This window comes from Hyperolius riggenbachi, chromosome 4 (assembly GCF_040937935.1).
Source record: "Hyperolius riggenbachi isolate aHypRig1 chromosome 4, aHypRig1.pri, whole genome shotgun sequence".
In the NCBI taxonomy this organism is placed as follows: domain Eukaryota; kingdom Metazoa; phylum Chordata; class Amphibia; order Anura; family Hyperoliidae; genus Hyperolius; species Hyperolius riggenbachi.
In genome coordinates this window covers 326974300-326995049 of record NC_090649.1, presented here as the reverse complement: position 1 = coordinate 326995049, position 20750 = coordinate 326974300, and the positions used below count along the sequence as shown (strand labels likewise).

The 20750-nt window shown below is 42.7% G+C and overlaps 1 protein-coding gene across 1 annotated transcript in view; it reads right to left on the bottom strand.

The window, feature by feature from the left end:
• The window catches only part of LOC137504798 (deleted in malignant brain tumors 1 protein-like), a 218666-nt gene that overhangs the window by 174743 nt on the left and 23173 nt on the right, over window positions 1-20750 (bottom strand). Inside the window, exon 3 of the mRNA XM_068233390.1 lies at window positions 7304-7327. Within this exon, the coding sequence (XP_068089491.1) occupies window positions 7304-7327 (24 nt within the window). The remainder of the gene's footprint in view (window positions 1-7303; window positions 7328-20750) is intronic.

Below are 20750 nucleotides of genomic sequence, written 5' to 3'. Positions count from 1 at the left end.
TTTTAAAATAATACATGCCTCCATAATTAAAACTCACGTATTGTATTTGCCCATATGTCCCGGCTATTACACCGTTTAAATTATGTCCCTATCACAATGTATGGCGACAATATTTTATTTGGAAATAAAGGTGCATTTTTTCCGTTTTGCATCTATCACTATTTACAAGTTTAGAATAAAAAAAAATATATAGAAATATTTCATCTTTACATTGATATTTAAAAAGCTTAGACCCTTAGGTAAATATTTACATGTTTTTTTTATTGTAATGTTTTTTGTTTTTTTTATATTAAACATTTTGTTTGGGTATTTTTGGGAGGGTGGGATGTAAACAGTAGTTTGTAATGTAAATGTGTATTGAGTTTTATTTTTTTTTTACTTTTAGTTGTAGTTTTACTTTTTGGCCACAAGATGGAGGCCATGAGTTTGTTTACATGACGTCACTCTAAGCGTAACATACGCTTAGAGCGACGCATGGGGGACGCAACAGCCAGAAAAAGCGAAGCTTCTGAGAGAAGCTGTCGCTTTTTCTGCGGGGGAGAGGAATCAGTAATCGGGCACCTTAGCCCAATTCACTGATTGCCTGGCTAACGAACCGCGGGCCGGGAGCGCGTGTGCACGTGGCCTCCTGGGCGTAGCTAGTACGTCCAGGAGGCCGAAGTAGTTAATGTTCCATTTGTATTTTTGGTATTTTGTGTGGTTGCTTGAAAAGCAAGATACCACATTGCACAAATTGTTTTACGTAGCTTAAATCCAAGAAAGAGAGTGTGAATGCTGATGTGTGCCTATCTGCTTTGTGAAGGGCAGCAGGATTGACTGCAGACACCATGCATGTGCTGAACCTAAAACCATGTCTGTATATTAAATAATACTGAAGCAACTGTGAAAAATAAAGTTAGATACTCTCCTATGTAGAGGGAAGGCTTTGGAAGCCATAGAGCCTTTATGGTCCGCTCGCAGTTCCTTCGGTCTACCGCTGTCCCCTTACCCCCTTCCATCATTCCATTACCTCCTTGCACCACTCCGTTGAAGTTATTTGAATATGTCTTTTTGGGTCCTCATGAAGGCTTCAGAGGTATGCAGGTCCTCAAGTACTTCTGAAGACGAGTGGGATCATCATGCACACACCTGACTCTAGTTTGTTATTATTTTTACATACACAATAGCAAAGATCCATATAAACAATGCATTCTAGCTTATATAGGTGGTCACAAGAGCAATACGTATATCCTTTAACAAATAGCAAACATTTAACAGACTTGATCAACAACACTGAATTAAACTGAGCCACTTGTTGTGTGAAGGACAAGAAATTCGTATTGTCTCTAAAGGTCAATAATTTATCCTTTGATTGGTTGGAGAAATCATGTAATTTTAGGACATCTGCTGTAGTGTATGTCCTTAAATATTAGGGTGATATTAATAGCACATTAATAAAACCTTTCACCCTTTAAAATGCAGCTAAAATAAAATAATTCTTAGTAAATAAAAACAAAAAAACACCAAAAGAAAGCCTAATTTGTGGCAAAAAAACTGATGTACAGACTATTTTGGTGTCATAAGTGGCGATAAACTTATTGGCGAATGAATAGGAGGAGTGTGAAATGTGAAAATTGCTCTAGTTTTCAAAGGGAAATCAACCCGTGGTGGGGAAGTGATTAACCCTCCTGGCGGTATGAAAAATTCCGCCAGGAGGCAGCGTGGCAGTTTTTTTTAGTTTTTTTTTTTTAAAATCATGTAGCGAGCTCAGGGCTCGCTACATGATAGCCGCTGCTCAGCGGCATCCCCCCGCCCTCTTCGATCGCCTTAGGCGATCTCCGATCAGGAAATCCCGTTCAAAGAACGGGATTTCCTGGAGGGCTTCCCCCGTCGCGGTGGCGACGGGGCGGGATGACCTCACCGCCGTCGTGACGTCATTGGGAGTCCCGATCCACCCCTCGGCGCTGCCTGGCACTGATTGGCCAGGCAGCGCACGGGGTCTGGGGGGGGGCCCGCGCGCCGCAACGGATAGCGGCGATCGGGCGCGGGGCGGCGGCGATCAGTGTGCTGGCGCAGCTAGCAAAGTGCTAGCTGCGTCCAGCAAAAAAAAAAGTAAGAAAATCGGCCGAGCAGGGCCGGAGAAAACCTCCTGCGCGGCTTACCCCGAACTACGTTCGGGGTTACCGCCAGGAAGGTTAATAGTGTTTACCGACATTTACAATTGCTTCTGCATACAAAAAAAGTAGTGTGAAACTTTGTTTTAAAAAATACATTACTCAAATTGTGTATTCAATAAATAACACTAAAGGACTTGCTTACTGTATAAAACAGTGTCAACAATATAGACCACTTGGGCCACTTGGAGACTTATAGGGCTTGATTCACTATGCGGTGCTAACCTACTTAGCACGTCTAAAGTCTTTAGGCGTGCTAATCAGGGTGCTAAGTAGGTTAGCACTGGTTTTCTCAATCAGATCGCACGCTAAGTATTGCGCGCAAAGTTTTGCGCGTGCAAAGTCCTATGCGCGCGCTAAGTCCCATAGGCTTTAATGGGCACTTTGCGCAGAGCGCCCTGCAGTGCGCACGTAAAGTTTTACGCGCATGAAATTTTACGCGCATAAATGTTTATGCACGAAAAGCTGGTTTAGACGTGCTAAGGGGGTTTTCACAGGCGTGCTAACAGTTAGCACCGCTTTGTGAATCAAGCCCATAGTCTAATAAATGCATTTGTTTTACAGCATTAAATCTTAGAAATGTTTACCTGTTGTTGCATGATCTTCTGTGAATAGAAACGGCAACATGAAATTTGCAATTCAGTAAAAAAATCACCATTTACTCAATTTTTGATAACCTTGTCAAATATGTCACAATGCTAACATTATATAGCCCACTCTCGAAAATGCTAAAATGCTGTACTAAACTTTCAGTGTGTCCAAATGCTGATGGACAGATGTTTATTTTATTGAATAAGTCATCTGCGGTTAAGACTATCATAGACTCAGAATTATGATTGTATTTACTTGATTTTTCTTTATTTGACTTTAAAGCTGGTACCCAGCAAATACAACATATCACAATCCAGTTCAGGAATAAATAAATCCCTTTTATCCCCCTATACATTCCTAGTAGTTTGGGTCACCCTGAGCCGATTGGTTACTGTGTAGGAAAAAATAATGAAATGCTTTATACTAAAAAAAAATGCAAGTAGCAAAGATGGTTGTCCTACCATACAGTTATGGCAAAAGGAAAAAGAGGACCGAATAAGTATATGCTGCTCAAAACTTCACAATTTATTACAAATTCAATAAAACCCATACACCCACAATTGTGAGGACATATGTCAAGAACTAACCTGACACGATTATTGTACTACAATACAGTACACAGTGCTGTATGTGTCACAGGACACCTAGAGACACATCAATCAAATGGCGTAAATGCAAAATAATTATAATGCATACATCATCTCATAGTAAGATTGCTATCCTCATCAATATTGCACATATGTGGTAAACATATGTCTAATCATCTGGAAGGAAGCCAAAAGGAGAGTAGAATATAATAATGGCATAACCACTCACTGAGGGAAGATAGGTGTGACCAATATGATCTGGAAAAATTATATATTGGTGATATGATAATATCTATTGCATACATCTATACATCACCTGTGATGTAGCCATATCGGTAGAATATAATTGGCTAATACCACTCACAGAGGGTAGATGGGTGTAATCAATATGATTGGTAATAGAACGCCATTCAATATGAACAAAGGAGCCGCCAGCCGACTAACTATATAGGTACACCAAAAATACACAGAGGATTAGATCTATAAGAGTGCCAAAGGTGATGTCCATCAATCATATAAATCCATAGGATCAGCTGAAAAAACAAAGTTCAGTTCGTTGTATTTGCAAACCCTTGATTCCAGCAATATTAGAATGGCACAAAGAAAAATTGGCATATAGTTCCAAGCAGGATATAGAACACACCGATAGCATATGGTAAGGCTGAATAGGGAGAAAACTGTATCCTTAGCGATGAGGTAGAGTAATGGTCATGCCTTGTAGACACCCGCCAACAGGAGATTACATCCACAATCCACCCTGTGTCAAGGGCGTGCTAGTGTATATTTATATTTGAAGTGCTACCATTGATGTCACAACGCGTAGCAATATAAGCCAGCCTCCATAAGCTGTCTATGGGGCGTGACAAAAAGTCCTTGCCAGGGCGTAGAGAAGTACGTGTTATGTTCCAAACATCATATGCAATATCAGTCTCTTAGTGCTCTAGCAGTAAAGGCAGTGTTGTGCAAGTAACCCAGTATACTGCACAAAATTAGTGGCAGGAGATGGCACATATTACTCCCAAACTTGCGTACCCGTTGATTGCTGTACAATGCATAAACTGTTGTCAGGCATAGACACTTATCTGAGTCCGATGTGTGGGCTGCGGAAAGATGTGTAGGGCTTTGCCGCAAAAGGCGGCGGTTCGACAGTCCCGATAACCTGCAAGCCTCCGTGTATAAGATGGCTGCGGCGTGGCTAAGATAGCCGGCGGCTCCCTGGATAGGATCTTGCGTAGCGTGAAGACTAGACGGTAGACGTCACGCTACGCAAGATCCTATCCAGGGAGCCGTCGGCTATCTTAGCCACGCTGCCACCATCTTGTAGGTTATCGGGACTGCCGAACCGCCGCCTTTCGCGGCAAAGCCCTACACATCTTTCCGCAGCACACACATCGGACTCAGATAAGTGTTTATGCCTGACAACAGTTTATGCATTGTACAGCGATCAACGGATACGCAAGTTTGGGAGTAATATGTGCCATCTCCTGCCACTAATTTTGTGCAGTATACTGGGTTACTTGAACAACACTGCCTTTACCGCTAGAGCACTAAGAGACTGATATTACATCTGATGTTTGGAACATAACACGCACTTCTCTACGCCCTGGCAAGGACTTTTTGTCACGCCCCATAGACAGCTTATGGAGGCAACGCCCTTGACACGGTGGACTGTGGATGTAATCTCCTGTTGGCGGGTGTCTACAAGGCATTACCATTACTCTACCTCATCGCTAAGGATACAGTTTTCTCCCTATTCAGCCTTATCTGGATATTACAGCATATGCTACCGGTGTGTTCTATATCCTGCTTGGAACTATATGCCAATTTTTCTTTGTGCCATTCTAATATTGCTGGAATCAAGGGTTTGCAAATACAACGAACTGAACTTTGTTTTTTCAGCTGATCCTATGGATTTATATGATTGATGGACATCACCTTTGGCACTCTTATAGATCTAATCCTCTGTGTATTTTTGGTGTACCTATATAGTTAGTCGGCTGGCGGCTCCTTTGTTCATATTGAATGGCGTTCTATTACCAATCATATTGATTACACCCATCTACCCTCTGTGAGTGGTTATAGCCAATTATATTCTACCGATATGGCTACATCACAGGTGATGTATAGGTGTATGCAATAGATATTATCATATCACCAATATATAATTTTTTCCAGATCATACTGGTCACACCTATCTTCCCTCAGTGAGTGGTTATGCCATTATTATATTCTACTCTCCTTTTGGCTTCCTTCCAGATGATTAGATGAGGTGTTTACCACATATGTGCAATATTGATGAGGATAGCAATCTTACTATGAGATGATGTATGCATTATAATTATTTTGCATTTATGCCATTTGATTGATGTGTCTCTAGGTGTCCTGTGACACAGCACTGTGTACTGTATTGTAGTACAATAATCGTGTCAGGTTAGTTCTTGACATATGTCCTCACAATTGTGGGTGTATGGGTTTTATTGAATTTGTAATAAATTGTGCAGTTTTGAGCAGCATATACTGGTTCGGTCCTCTTTTTCCTTTTGCCATATTTGTTGTTTACCAGTGCTGGCACCTGCATATAAAACCATACACAAAATATTTTTTGCAACTCTATATATTTTTTCCTACCATACAGTTAGTGCTACAGCTAATAGCCTATAATCTAATAGATAAAATAAAGCAAATCTACATTTTGTTGCATTCGTTGTAGCCTCTGTAAAGGGACAAATTAACATTAAATGTTAACCTGTGGTAAACATGATGAAAACATTATTATCTTAACTTAAGCCTATTTCTAGGTTTGATTGATTTTGTTTGACTCCAGCTCCAGGCCTGCACACTACTAAGGTAAAACAGACACAGCCATATCTTCCTCCTTAGACTAACACTAGAGGGCGGATGTATGGCAGGGCAAACCACAGTGCCTGGCAATGACTGTCTAAATGCCCAGAGCTGTAGCCAGGATTCAGGAAGCATCTCATAAGAAGTAATGATGTGGTGGGAAGGAGAGTCTGTGGCACCCAGGCCTCAGCTCATTACTGGTAGCAAGCAACAGTGTGCTCCATGCCCCAGGAAAGCCTCAGGATCCTGACCAGAAACATCCACATACCATCAATTAGGGAGTGGCCAGGGATCAAAATCCTGGTCATCCAGTATGCATTTAAAGTGAACCCGAGGCGGGTGAAAAAAAAAAGTTACATACTAACCTAGGTATAGGGTTTTCCTCCTCAACTCCACCATAGCCATGCACTGACCCTCTGAACATATCCGACAAGAACTTGTCTGATATTTTCTCATGGCCGCACTCCCCACCATATATGGGCACTCCTGCATGAGTGCAACCGTGCTTGCGTAGTAACTTGAAACTGTTTGGCTCCATGCTATTGGGCAGACACAGATCTACTTGCGCAAGCGCTCGTGCAAGAAGAGTTGCATGGCTGCAAATTTCCAGAGGGTCCTGGGCAGTGGTCTTGATGACGTGGGAAGCCTCCGGAGGATCCAGAAGCTTCCCTCTCCATAGGTAAATATCTAACTATTTTATGCATCCACCTTGGGTTCACTTTAAAAAAAAACTTTGAGTTCAGTTTTGAAAAGTGTACAAAATGATTTCAAGCTTTCTTGGTTTTTGCTGCTCCCTGTGCTGGTGCTGAACTCTGCTTCCCTCAGGCTAAGCAGCAGGAAAGATTTAGCCAAGCTGAATGCTGCAGAGGTATAACCAAGCATTCAATTCCCTTCCAAGAGATTTAGAAAGGGGCATAACACTGGCAACTGGAGGTTGGGAGTTTGGTTATAGCAGCAGACTCCAAGGAACTGTAAGTGGGGAAAGGAATTCAAAGGGTGCAAACAAGGAGCAGTAAAGATCATGTGACACACTGTGTCAGTGAAGAAGACATGGCATTTGACAACCATTTTAATAAGTTAAATCATATGTTATAAATGTTGGTGGAAAAGAGAAGATGGAATGAGAATTACCTGATACTGCCACAGTAGATGTTTCTGTAAAAGAAAAAAAAAGAACTTGAAATATGTACTTCCAGCAAGTATAACGAAATGACCAATCTGTTGAAAATGTGTTTTAAAGGGAACCTGAACCAATTAAAATTATTTAAAATAAGCACATGATGTACCTGCAAATAAATATTACATACTTCCTCTCAGAAGCTCACCATTTGCTTCTAACAATGATTCCTTCTAGTTCTGACAAGATTTTGTCAGAACTGAAATATATCAGTTGCTGTGTAACGATTGGTGTCAGCACACAGAGAGAATCTGATTGTTGATGATCTGCAGAATCATCAACAATACAGATGTATACTTGATTATGGATGATCTGCAGAATCCCCAATAATACAAGTATGACTAACCTCTGGACACCAAATGAGTGAAGTATTAGATGAACTGAAGGTTATCTCCCGAGGAGCGGGAGATATAAATGGCTCGGCCAAGAGCCACCTGAGGGGCAGGTGGCCCTGGGCAGTGCAGAAACTATCTCCTAGATAGCAAGGGCCTGGTAACCAGGGATCAGATGGTAAACTGTACTACAGCCAGAGGAAGAGACCACTGGCTGGTAACAGGCCGGACTCTCTGAGGGGCGGAAGTCCTGTATGCAGCTGACACCTGATTGGAATGGTGTTACTGCTAGTACAGATCGACTGAGCACTCTGGGAGAGTGACAGCTTGAGTGGTCGGGCAGGCCAGGTCGGCAACACACGAGCAGATTAGGTACAGAGAGAGAGACTGATTCGGTAACCAGGTACAGGCAGGGTCTGGCAACAGGTAGGCAGATATGCAGAGGTACCGAATCAGAAGACAAGAGCAAGGTCAACAGAGCAAATGGTCATAACATATCAGTATAACAAAATCCTAGACTGAGGTGTGAGTTCCTTGGTCTTGACACCCTGGAACTAGTCTAGAGTATAACACAGTATTGGTACAGTGTTCCTAAACTTGAGTGTCTGGTCCTTGGTCACAACACCCTGGAACTGGTCTAAATGATAACACAGCAATGACACAGTATCGCTAAGCTTGGGTGTGAGGTCCTTGGTCACAACACCCCGGAACTGGTCTAAATGATAACACAGCAATGACACAGTATCCCTAAGCTTGGGTGTGAGGTCCTTGGTCACAACACCCTGGAACTGGTGTAAAGTATAACACAGCAATGACACAGTATACCTAAACTTGGGTGTGAGGTCCTTGGTCACAACACCCTGGAACTGGTCTAAAGTATAACAAATCAATGACACAAACGTAATCTGGCTAAGTGTGAATTCCCAGGTCCTCCTGGTTCTAACACACTGTAGGATCTGACTGGTCTGAGTGCTCACACGTTAGTATTCGCAACGGCAGACAACCAGCAACTGACAGGCAAGAAGTATATATGGTGCAGCGCTCCTCAGCGCCGCCCAGCCCCACTCAGCCAATCACTCACTGCGCTGGGATCAGCTGACTGTCCTGATCAGCTGATCCCTCTCCTATTGGTATAAAGGTCCTGCCTCCTAGCGCGCGCGCGCGCGCGTAGCTCTAGGCTCAGACAAACCAGACGCATGCTGCTGTGTGGAAACCGCCGGTCTGAACGCTGAGACAGCCGCCCCGCTGCCAGACCGCGCGGCGGTGTCTCCGCAATCCATTACATGCTGTCAGTTATATATCAGTTGCTGTCATTTATAACTGAAAAGACAACTAATGTGCAAGATTATGTCCATAAAACAAAGTAAGGGACAGGACAGGACAGGAATTTAAAGAGTTCCGATAGCACTCAAGCCACACAATCACATTTTGGGCTAAACACTAGTGCTGTGCCTAGGGAATAATGAGAGCATTCGGTATGTCTTCATTTTCATATGGGCACTTTCAGGAATCACTGAGTATCAGGGACATTTATTTATTGCTTATCCCTAATCTGACATACTTTTCCTTACCCATTAACTCCATCATAACACAAACTTTACCCTAACACTCATCTAAAGCTTTCTGTGCGCATCAGTATCAACTGGCCACCATTTTTGTGTTCTAAAATCTAGAAGAAACCTCTTGATAATTAAGTACACAACACTTATCAGTATTGATAATTTAGTTCCTCCACCCAGCAACCTAGGTAACTGACACTTATTATACAAATATTAATTACTAAAGTGCCTGACTAGAATTCTGCATTATCTTTAAAACAAGCGAAGGAAATAATACAATTCAATGTTGTGTTAAAGAGCATTACAGATCTGAAACTAAAAAATGTGTCCAGTTAAGGCTACTTTTTTATGGATATTGAACTATTAACTAGACAAGCAAAACTTTCAAGCTTGGTTTCACAGCAAGTAGGGTTTTGGTTTAGCAAGATTCTTGCATAATTGGCAGACAAGTTTGCCATGTTAAGTTTGACATTCATAAAGCCTGACAAAAAATAAAAATGCCGATTTTTATTCTTCAATGTCTTATACAGAGTTCTGTTAGGGTTAGGTTTTGGTGACATCCATGTCTTCATACTGAAAACTAGCACTCCCATGTATATGTTTATAATGCAACAAATGCCATGGCCAATAGTTATTAGTCTACACAAAGGTATAAATCTGATTAAGTCAATGTATTCTTGGAAACCTTTGCAACTGCAACACAACACACTAATATACTAAAAATACTGCAGTATTATAAAGGTCAACAGAATAAACAAATCAACTAGACCAGTCAAGCCTAGCCAAATAACTGTAATTATTGTGATAGTTTGGAAATATAAATGTTAATACCGGTGAAGGAAGCAGAATGAATAAATATCAAAGGTAGACAACATTTATCACAAACATGTTCCAGCACAATGAGTGATCATGCTCTCTTATCCATACAAATGATGACCATCTTCCTGTACAAGTTTGTAGTAAAGATGTGTTTCTCCAACTCTGCTTTGCACCACTGCTTTGTTAAAGTGGTAAAAAACTCAGTATTTCCTATTTGTTCTAAATGATTTTTAACAGCATAAAATCTACTATCACAAAAATAGTAGAAAAAAAAATGTAGCTGAACAGCATTCAAACAGTTAAACACAGCACTTTGTTATTCAGTAGAAAGCTCCTTACTGCTTGTGGCTGCTTCTGAAGAGGTGATAACATTGGGCTTGATTCATCAAGCAGCACTGCTAAAGCAGCGCAGCTTAATGAGCTTAGCAGTGCTCGCTGCCATGTAAGGAGTGTGCATTCCTTAGTTACGTGCATTGCTTCCTTAGCATTAACTGCAGGTGGTCCTGCTTCTGTGAAGTATCGCTACCGCGATGCTTCACTCGCGGCCACTACTGTATTAATTTACATACAGTATTAAAGTGATACTTCACAGAAGCAGGGCCACCCGCAGTTAATGTTCCGCGCAATTGCTAAGGAAGCAATGTGCGTAACTAAGGAAGGCACACTCCTTACATGGCAGCGAGCACTGCTATGTAAAGTGTGTATAGGGCGCACTATGGCTCATTAAAGAGAATCTGTACTCTAAAATTCTTACAATAAGAAGCATACCATTCTATTCATTATGTTCTACTGTGCCCCTCTGTGCTGTTTCTGCCACTCTCTGCTGCAATCCTGGCTTGTAATTGCCAGTTTTAGGCAGTGTTTACAAACAAAAGACAGGGCTGCTAACCAGAGTGTGATAGGCTGAGAGGAGAGCTTGGAGAGGGTGTGTAAAGCTTCTGCCTATCACAAGCAGTGCTGCACATTCCACACCTTCCAGCCTGAGCCCGACAGAGCCGACAGAGGAAAGAAGATACGATTTATTACAGAGACAGTGCAACTAGAAAAGGCTGCAGTAATCCAGAGCACATTAGAACAGGTATAGGAACTTATAGGATAGAAGAAATAAGGCTCAAAATTTTGTTACAGAGTCTCTTTAATCTGCGCTGCTTGATGAATCAAGCCCATTGTCTTTTATTTACATTCTTCAATTGCTACAATTAGTATACAGCCAGCAGCGTGCTGACGCTGAACTGTACTGAGCTGAGAAGCAGAGAGAGGTGATAAATGAACACTACTAGATTTTAATATACAAATACAGCAGCTATGCAATAAAATGCAATGTCAGCCTTTAGAGCAGGTAAACTGTACTTTGGGAATTTGTAAACAGGCAATATTACTCATGCACAACAGCAAATAAGGTAACTGTATGGGTAATAAAACGTAAGAAAACACATTTTTAATTGAATGTTTTGTCAGAATTGTATCCCACTTCAACATGAAGCCTCACTTTTACTTGCAGTATATGTAGCCAGGGGTATAGATGTCCAGTATATGTAGCCAGGGGTATATGTGCCCAGTATATGTAGCCAGAGGTATAGGTGTCCCCAATATATGTAGCCAGGGGTATATGTGTCCCCAGTATATGTAGCCTGGGATATATGTGTCCCTAGTATATGTAGCAAGGTGCCCCCCCCCTTCCCCAGCAGGAGGGGTGAGCACAGAGAAGGGGAAGCAGTAGGCACAGCGGTGGGGAAGGGGGGTCGTCTCCCCTTAGGGCTCCCCCTCCCTCATTCTCTCCCCCCCCAGATATGAGCGGCGGGCTGGCAGAACACTTACTCTATTCCAGGCGGATTAGAGAGATCTGTGCGCCGCTACTCTGGGAGATGTTCCCCCTTCCCCACCGTTGTGCCTACCGCTCCCCCTGTTCTGCGCTCACCCCTCCCGCTGGAAAATAAATAAATATACATTTTTTCTTTAAAAAAAAATGCTCACGGTCATGGCTGGGTGCCTCTAGGGACCAGCACCCGGGGGCACATGTCCCACCCCGCCCCCTCAAGCTACTCCCCTGCCAAAAACGCCCTCAGTATAGGTAGTTAGCCAGGTATAAGTGCCCCCATTATTGGTATCTAGGTACAGTTGCCCCCAGTATAGGTTAGCCAGGTACAGTTGCCCCCAGTATAGGTTGAGCATGCACTCTCTTCACTGATTGCCTGATTCTGCCTGGTGCTGCCCCCAGACTACTGCCGCCTGAGGAAGTTGCCTCACTTGGCATCATGGGCGGACTGGGCCTGAAAGCACACCTACCATGAGAGAAACGGGGAGACTGCCATTGATGCCCTCTTTCTGAAAACCTCAAGAATAGAGTGAAGTCACAAAACTACATTTGTGTATGGGAATCAATGACGGTAGTATGGAGAACAGAGTTTCAGCAGTGTGGAATGGAAGTCTAGTCTACAGTGACAAACTCCTTTTTTCTGTCGTATCAGATGTATGTTAATTTGCTGATTGTGAGAGAGCTATGGTCACTAGAGGTGAGCAAAATGTTCAAGTTCAGTCTTGCAGCGAGTTGTCCCATTCTTACTTAGCAAGAATCTAGCAAGATTGAGGACCACATCTCACCATAAAGCTACAATAGGTTGGAACATGCATTTTCCATAAAAATGTTAGTACATTCTTGTGATCGATCTCAGCCCTTATTTCCGACAAAAGAGTGCTGGCAGACTTTAAATGTGGTAACATAAAATGTATCCTTAACCCATCAGTATTGCAGCTGTACATATATCGCGAGCAAAAGTGTTAATGCAAAAAGGGTGGCTGGAAAAAAAGGCAAAGGGGATTGCCGCCAGTAGAATATTGGTAAAATTAACGATATTTTACTACTTGATTCCAATAATAAAATATTGCAGTCTTAACCTAACCCTCTCATGCAGAACCCCCCCTCTACTGAAGCCTGACTCTAAGACCACCCTCTACCGATGCCTAACCCTTAACTCCCCCCCCCCCCCCCCCCCCCCAGGTGGTGCCTTACACTTAACCCCCCGGCGCTCAACAACCCTCTTCTAACCTCAACTTACCCCTGACCCCCCCCCCCTGCAAATCTGCAATTTGCAGCAAAGAAGGTACATTTTGGTGCCCGGAAATGCTGGTGCAAAGCCGTAATTTGCAGCAAGGAATTTAAATTTGGGAGCCCTTGAGGGGCTGCTGCTATGCTGCGGCAAATAAAGTAAATTTGGACACCCAGAACTTCCTCCACAAAGTTGCAATTTGTAGCACTTTCAAAGAAGGTAAGTTTGGACACCTGGAGGCACCCGTTAAAAAAGTGCAAACGCGAGGCATGCCAATATGCTTATTGCGGCATTGCATATATAATGTCGCAATTTTGTATTATAGCATGCCTCAGATCCCGCAATTTTATTGGCACCTCCTTGAGCCCAAATGTCCCTGTTTTGGCGCAAATCACGGCTTTTATAATGGGCGCCTATGGTGATGCCCTTTTTTCTGCAAGGGCTCCTGCACCCTTTTTTTCCTGTTTCATCCTGTTGGGCTAGTGTAATGAACAACAGGAAGTCCAGGAACAAATTTCAGTGCTTTTGCTGGGGATTGCTGTACAGCCAAAATAGAACTGTAAAGAGCCCTGACAAATATACTACAGAAAATGTTGTTAGTAACTGAAAGAAGGAGACCTAACTTACCCCCCGGAAAAAAACAACGTTGGTAGAGGCAAATCAACAACCATTTGCTTTTTGTGAGTGTGGGTTTGCCGGGGGGTGTGTTTACCAGTGAGTGTGTGTTTACCAGTGAGGATAGTATGCTTTTGGAGTGTGGAATACACCCGCAAAGTCCAGAGGAAAAATACTTCAACAGGCAGAGAACACAAGTTCCATGCACGGTGTACAGGCAAGGAGTCTACTTTGCAAGGTAAGACGTGACTGTATAGCCAGCGAGCAGGTCCTATTTAAATCATAATGTCATATACATAAAGATGAGTACTAGAGGAACATTTTCTGCTGAAAATCGGGGAAAATGAATTGCAGTTATGGGGAAAAAAAAACCTTTTTAAGTATAGGAGTATACTTAGGAGTATGTTACTTCCATTAAAAGATTTGGACATTGAAAAGTAAATATTTGTATAGACTGTGGAAGTTGAATGGAGAGAGTGTCTGGTGAATTGATCAATGTGATCAATCTCCTCTGCGCTGCTCTTTTAACAGATCTACTAAGTGGTGGTCTCCCTAAGACAGGTGTTTAGATGAGAGTGAAAATGGCAATTAACTTACTGGATTGAACAAAGGAAAACAAAAGTTTGCTTTCTTAAAACAGAAAGAATTTGCGATAATTCAGGTTGGAGTGAGCTCCAAGATTTCTCCCAGTGCATCACTGCTGAATATATGCAAATTAACCATTGTTGCCCTTCGAAGCTAAACACCACCAGATCCTCTGGAATGCAATGATGTGTCAGCTTGTTAATTTGTACAAACAAAGTCTTTGATTTGAGACAAATAGTAGGTTTTCTCACACTCAGCTTTAATATTTAAGTTGTAGTTAGTCACTCATGCTGATCAAAAATGATTGCTACCCGTTTTTCTGCGAATATTGTAGATAGTCTGTAAATGGCATGAACACCACAAATAAAGCTGTGGGTTTAGTTAAATAAACACAAAGATTATCTCTAGACTTGAGTTCCACTATGCTTTTCCTAGAAGGCACAAACACTCACTACCGAACCTCCTGTGTTACAAATCATGTAGAAAAAGTCAACAATTCCTGTCTTCTTCAGTTACATTGCTAGGCATTCATGATAAATAAATGTTCCCAGTATTCTACTGTAAATAAAATTAAGCCCCTTGTATTATATTATCAAGGTTATTATCAAATTATGAAAACCCAACATTTTCCACGGTAATGCGCCATTAGAATGTCACTTCACGCACTACCTTTTATCCCAAACATTTAGTTGCTCTTCAAAATTTGTAAGGTGCTTTCCTATCTCACTTCTCCATACATCATATAAAAGACTACAGGTTACAGCTTTCTTAAAAAACACCTGAAGTCAGAGGAATATGGAGGCTGCCATATTTATTTGATTTTAACCACTTAAGCCTATCTGGATGAGTATTCTTGTCCATATAAGCGCCAATCAAGGCTAACTGGACGAGTATTCTCCTCCAGTGTTTAAACGGCGTTGCTCCAAGTGATGGTATTTCCATGTCGGCAGTTGGAAAAGGGAAACGAGGTTTCCCGAACCAATCGCAGTGCCTGTATTGAATGGACATGACTCTGATCAGGGGCCATGTTTAATCATAAGAAAGAACGTGAATGAACATAAAAAAACAAACAAAAACAAAACACTTCCTGGTAAACCATCTAGTGGTGAAAAGTTAAATTACACACACGACAGATTTTTTATTAAAATTATAATTAATCCCTTCTTCCAAAGCCCTCTCCCCACCACCCCAGTTAGCAAGCAAACAGATGAGGAAAAAAAACAGAAAAAAAATCCATAAATAGTTGCCTTAGGGACTCAGCTTTAATATGTATGTCATGAGGGTATATTACTGTTATTTTAGTACATAGGGGCTTAGAATTGATGGGACACAAAAAAAAAAAACAGAAAAAATACACTTTTATTTCCACATAATATATTGACGCAAAACATTGTACTAGGAACATAATTCAAATGTTGTGATAGCCGAGACTAATGGGCAAATAAAATGGTTTTATTTATAGTAGCAATGCTTATTTTAAAACTATAGGGGATGGAATTGGAGAAATAGTGTATTTTTTCTTTTCCTTTTTTTGTATTTGCCTATAAAATGCATAGAAAATAAAGTAATTACTGAAAACAAGTATCGCCCATGAAAAGTTTAATTTGTGGTGAAAAAAAAAGATTAAGATAATTTTATGTGTAATGAGCAGTGATAAAGTTATTGGCGAATGAATGGGAGGAGCGCTGACAGGGAAAAATTGCTTCCGTCCTCAAGGACTAGATTGTGAGCCCCTCTGAGGGACAGTTAATGACAAGACAATCAGAGCTGCTTGCAAATTTTTGCCAAAGTCATTTTCGCATCGAAAATCCCAAATGATCGGAAATTTTCGCTTTTTCGCCCAATAGCGAAATTTAAAGGGAAAGTGCCTTATTTTCACCCCAAATACTAAATTTCAAAAATAACTGCTATATTCGACATGTGCTTAGCATGAAAATTCAAAAATTGATAGGAAGTCATTTCTTCTCTACCCATATTAGGCCTCCCATGATTCTTAGCAGCACAATTGACCCAGGAACCATATAACCAGACAACAGACAGCCCCTGAGTATAAGACTAGCTCCCTGACACACCAGCCTCTGTTGGGAGGAGTTAGCGGATGTGATAGGAGTAGAGAGAGATTAGCTAGCTACTGCACATTTATTTGCAGTCTACTGTGTGTATGTGTTTTGAAAATCTCCACAAATACAAGCTACAGCAGGCTGAATTGTACTTGAATTCTAAAACAAAAGTCTTTTTTAAGACTATTTTTTCTGTGCTCAGTGGATTTTATGTAGAAGCAGGGGGTGATATGCTGTTACTGGTCACTGTGTACTGTACTGTGTATGTGCCACAGTGCAAGCTACATACTAGATATCATATTAGTGTAGTAGTACATCTGTGCAAAGTTTATTTGCTTTTAAAAATGCATTTCCTTTTAAGCAATACCAGTCTCCTGGCTACCCTGCTGATCCTCTGTAACTAATACTTTTAGTCATAGACCCTAAACAAGCATGCAGCATATCAGGTGTTTCTGACATTTCTGTAAAATCTGACAAGATTAGCTGCATGCTTTGTTTCTGGTTTTATTCAGATGCTACTGCAGCCAAATAGATCAACAGGGCTGCCAGGCAACTGGGATTGTTTTAAAAGAAATACATTTGGCAGCCTCTCACTACAGTTGTCCTTGAACCACTTGAGGACCTAGGGCTTTACCCCCCTTAAGGACCGGCCACTTTTTTTCCATTCAGACCACTGCAGCTTTCACGGTTTATTGCTCGCTCATACAACCTACCACCTAAATGAATTTTGGCTCCTTTTCTTGTCACTAATAAAGCTTTCTTTTGGTGCTATTTGATTGCTCCTGCGATTTTTACTTTTTATTATATTCATCAAAAAAGACATGAATTTTGGCAAAAAAATGATTTTTTTAACTTTCTGTGCTGACATTTTTCAAATAAAGTAAAATTTCTGTATACATGCGGCGCGAAAAATGTGGACAAACATGTTTTTGATTAAAAAAAAACCATTCAGTGTATATTTATTGGTTTGGGTAAAAGTTATAGCGTTTACAAACTATGGTGCAAAAAGTGAATTTTCCCATTTTCAAGCATCTATGACTTTTCTGACCACCTGACATGTTTCATGAGAGGCTAGAATTCCAGGATAGTATAAATACCCCCCAAATGACCCCATTTTGGAAAGAAGACATCCCAAAGTATTCACTGAGAGGCATAGTGAGTTCATAGAAGATATTAATTTTTGTCACAAGTAAGCGGAAAATGACACTTTGTGACAAAAAAAAAAAAAAGTTTCCATTTCTTCTAACTTGCGACAAAAAATAAAATAAAATCTGCCACGGACTCACCATGCCCCTCTCTGAATACCTTGAAGTGTCTACTTTCCAAAATGGGGTCATTTGTGGGGTGTGTTTACTGTCCTCGCATTTTGGGGGGTGCTAATTTGTAAGCACCCCTGTAAAGCCTAAAGGTGCTCATTGGACTTTGGGCCCCTTAGCGCAGTTAGGCTGCAAAAAAGTGCCACACATGTGGTATTGCCGTACTCAGGAGAAGTAGTATAATGTGTTTTGGGGTGTATTTTTACACATACCGATGCTGGGTGGGAGAAATATCTCTGTAAATGACAATTTTTTAATTTTTTTTACACACAATTGTCCATTTACAGAGATCTTTCTCCCACTCAGCATGGGTATGTGTACAAATACACCCCAAAACACATTATACTACTTCTCCTGAGTATGGCGATACCACATGTGTGGCACTTTTTTGCACCCTAACTGCGCTAAGGGGCCCAAAGTCCAATGAGTACTTTTAGGATTTCACAGGTCATTTTGAGAAATTTCGTTTCAAGACTACTCCTCACGGTTTAGGGCCCCTAAAATGCCAGGACAGTATAGGAACCCCACAAATGACCCCATTTTAGAAAGAAGACACCCCAAGGTATTCAGTTAGTAGTATGGTGAGTTCATAGAAGATTTTATTTTTTGTCACAAGTTAGCGGAAAATGACACTTTGTGAAAAAAAAACCAATAAAAATCAATTTCCGCTAACTTTTGACAAAAAATTAAATCTTCTATGAACTCGTCATACACCTAACAGAATACCTTGGGGTGTCTTTTTTTTCTAAAATGGGGTCACTTGTGGGGTTCCTATACCGCCCTGGCATTTTACGGGCCCAAAACCGTGAGTAGTCTGGAAACCAAATGTCTCAAAATGACTGTTCAGGGGTATAAGCATTTGCAAATTTTGATGACAGGTGGTCTATGAGGGGGCGAATTTTGTGGAATCGGTCATAAGCAGGGTGGCCTTTTAGATGACAGGTTGTATTGGGCCTGATCTGATGGATAGGAGTGCTAGGGACAGGAGGTGATTGATGGGTGTCTCAGGGGGTGGTTAGAGGGGAAAATAGATGCAATCAATGCACTGGGGAGGTGATCGGAAGGGGGTCTGAGGGGGATCTGAGGGTTTGGCCGAGTGATCAGGAGCCCACACGGGGCAAATTAGGGCCTGATCTGATGGATAGGTGTTCTAGGGGGTGACAGGAGGTGATTGATGGGTGTCTCAAGGTGTAATTAGAGGGGGGAATAGATGCAAGCAATGCACTGGCGAGGTGATCAGGGCTGGGGTCTGAGGGCATTCTGAGGGTGTGGGCGGGTGATTGAGTGCCCTAGGGGCAGATAGGGGTCTAATCTGATAGGTAGCAGTGACAGGGGGTGATTGATGGGTAATTAGTGGGTGTTTAGGGTAGAGAACAGATGTAAACACTGCGCTTGGGAGGTGATCGGACGTCGGATCTGCGGGCGATCTATTGGTGTGAGTGGGTGATCAGATTGCCCGCAAGGGGCAGGTTAGGGGCTGATTGATGGGTGGCAGTGACAGCGGGTGATTGATGGGTGGCAGTGACAGGGGGTGATTGATGGGTGGCAGTGACAGGGGGTGATTGATGGGTGATTGATAGGTGATTGACAGGTGATTGACAGGTAATCAGTGGGTTATTACAGGGGAGAACAGATGTAAATATTGCACTGGCGAATTGATAAGGGGGGGTCTGAGGGCAATCTGAGCGTGTAGGCGGGTGATTGGGTGCCCGCAAGGGGCAGATTAGGGTCTGATCTGATGGGTAACAGTGACAGGTGGTGATAGGGGGTGATTGATGGGTAATTAGTGGGTGTTTAGGGTAGAGAATAGATGTAAACACTGCGCTTGAGAGGTGATCTGATGTCGACTCTGCGGGCGATCTATTGGTGTGGGTGGGTGATCAGTTTGCCCGCAAGGGGCAGGTTAGGGGCTGATTGATGGGTGGCAGTGACAGTGGGTGATTGGTGGGTGGCAGTGACAGGGGGTGATTGATGGGTGATTGACAGGTGATTGACAGGTGATCAGTGGGTTATTACAGGGAAGGACAGATGTAAATAATGCCCTGGCGAATTGATAAGGGGGGGTCTGAGGGCAATCTGAGCATGTAGGCGGGTGATTGGGTGCCCGCAAGGGGCAGACTAGGGTCTGATCTGATGGGTAACAGTGACAGGTGGTGATAGGGGGTGATTGATGGGTGATTGATGGGTAATTAGTGGGTGTTTAGAGGAGAGAATAGATTTTAACACTGCGCTTGGGTGGTGATCTGATGTCGGATCTGCGGGCGATCTATTGGTGTGGGTGGGTGATCAGATTGCCCGCAAGGGGCAGGTTAGGGGCTGATTGATGGGTGGCAGTGACAGGGGGTGATTGATGGGTGATTGACGGGTGATTGACAGGTGATCAGGGGGGATAGATGCATACAGTACATGGGGGGGGGGGGTCTGGGGAGAATCTGAGGGGTGGAGGGGTGATCAGGAGGGAGCAGGGGGCAGGGGGGGGGATAAAAAAAAAATAGCGTTGACAGATAGTGACAGGGAGTGATTGATGGGTGATTAGGGGGGTGATTGGGTGCAAACAGGGGTCTGGGGGGTGGGCAGGGGGGTCTGATGGGTGCTGTGGGTGATCTGGGGCAGGGGGGGGGGGAAATCAGTGTGCTTGGTGCAGACTAGGGTGGCTGCAGCCTGCCCTGGTGGTCCCTCGGACACTGGGACCACCAGGGCAGGAGGCAGCCTGTATAATACACTTTGTAAACATTACAAAGTGTATTATACACTTTGTATGCGGCGATCGTCGGGTTAACATCCCGCCGGCGCTTCCGTATGGCTGGCGGGATGTTGCGGCGGGTGAGCGGCGCCAGGCGGAGGCGGAGGATCGCGTCACTGATGACGCGATCACTCCGCCCATGCCCCTACAAGGACCGCCACCATTTGTCAATACGGCGGTCCTTGCGGGGTCCACTTCCCGGCCGCCATTTGTCAATACGGCGGTCGGGAAGTGGTTAAGCATGGACAATGTGTCCAAGCCAATGTTCCCATCTGCCTCTGGATTTATTTTTTATTTGTACACTGCCAGGTTCTCCTGACTTATG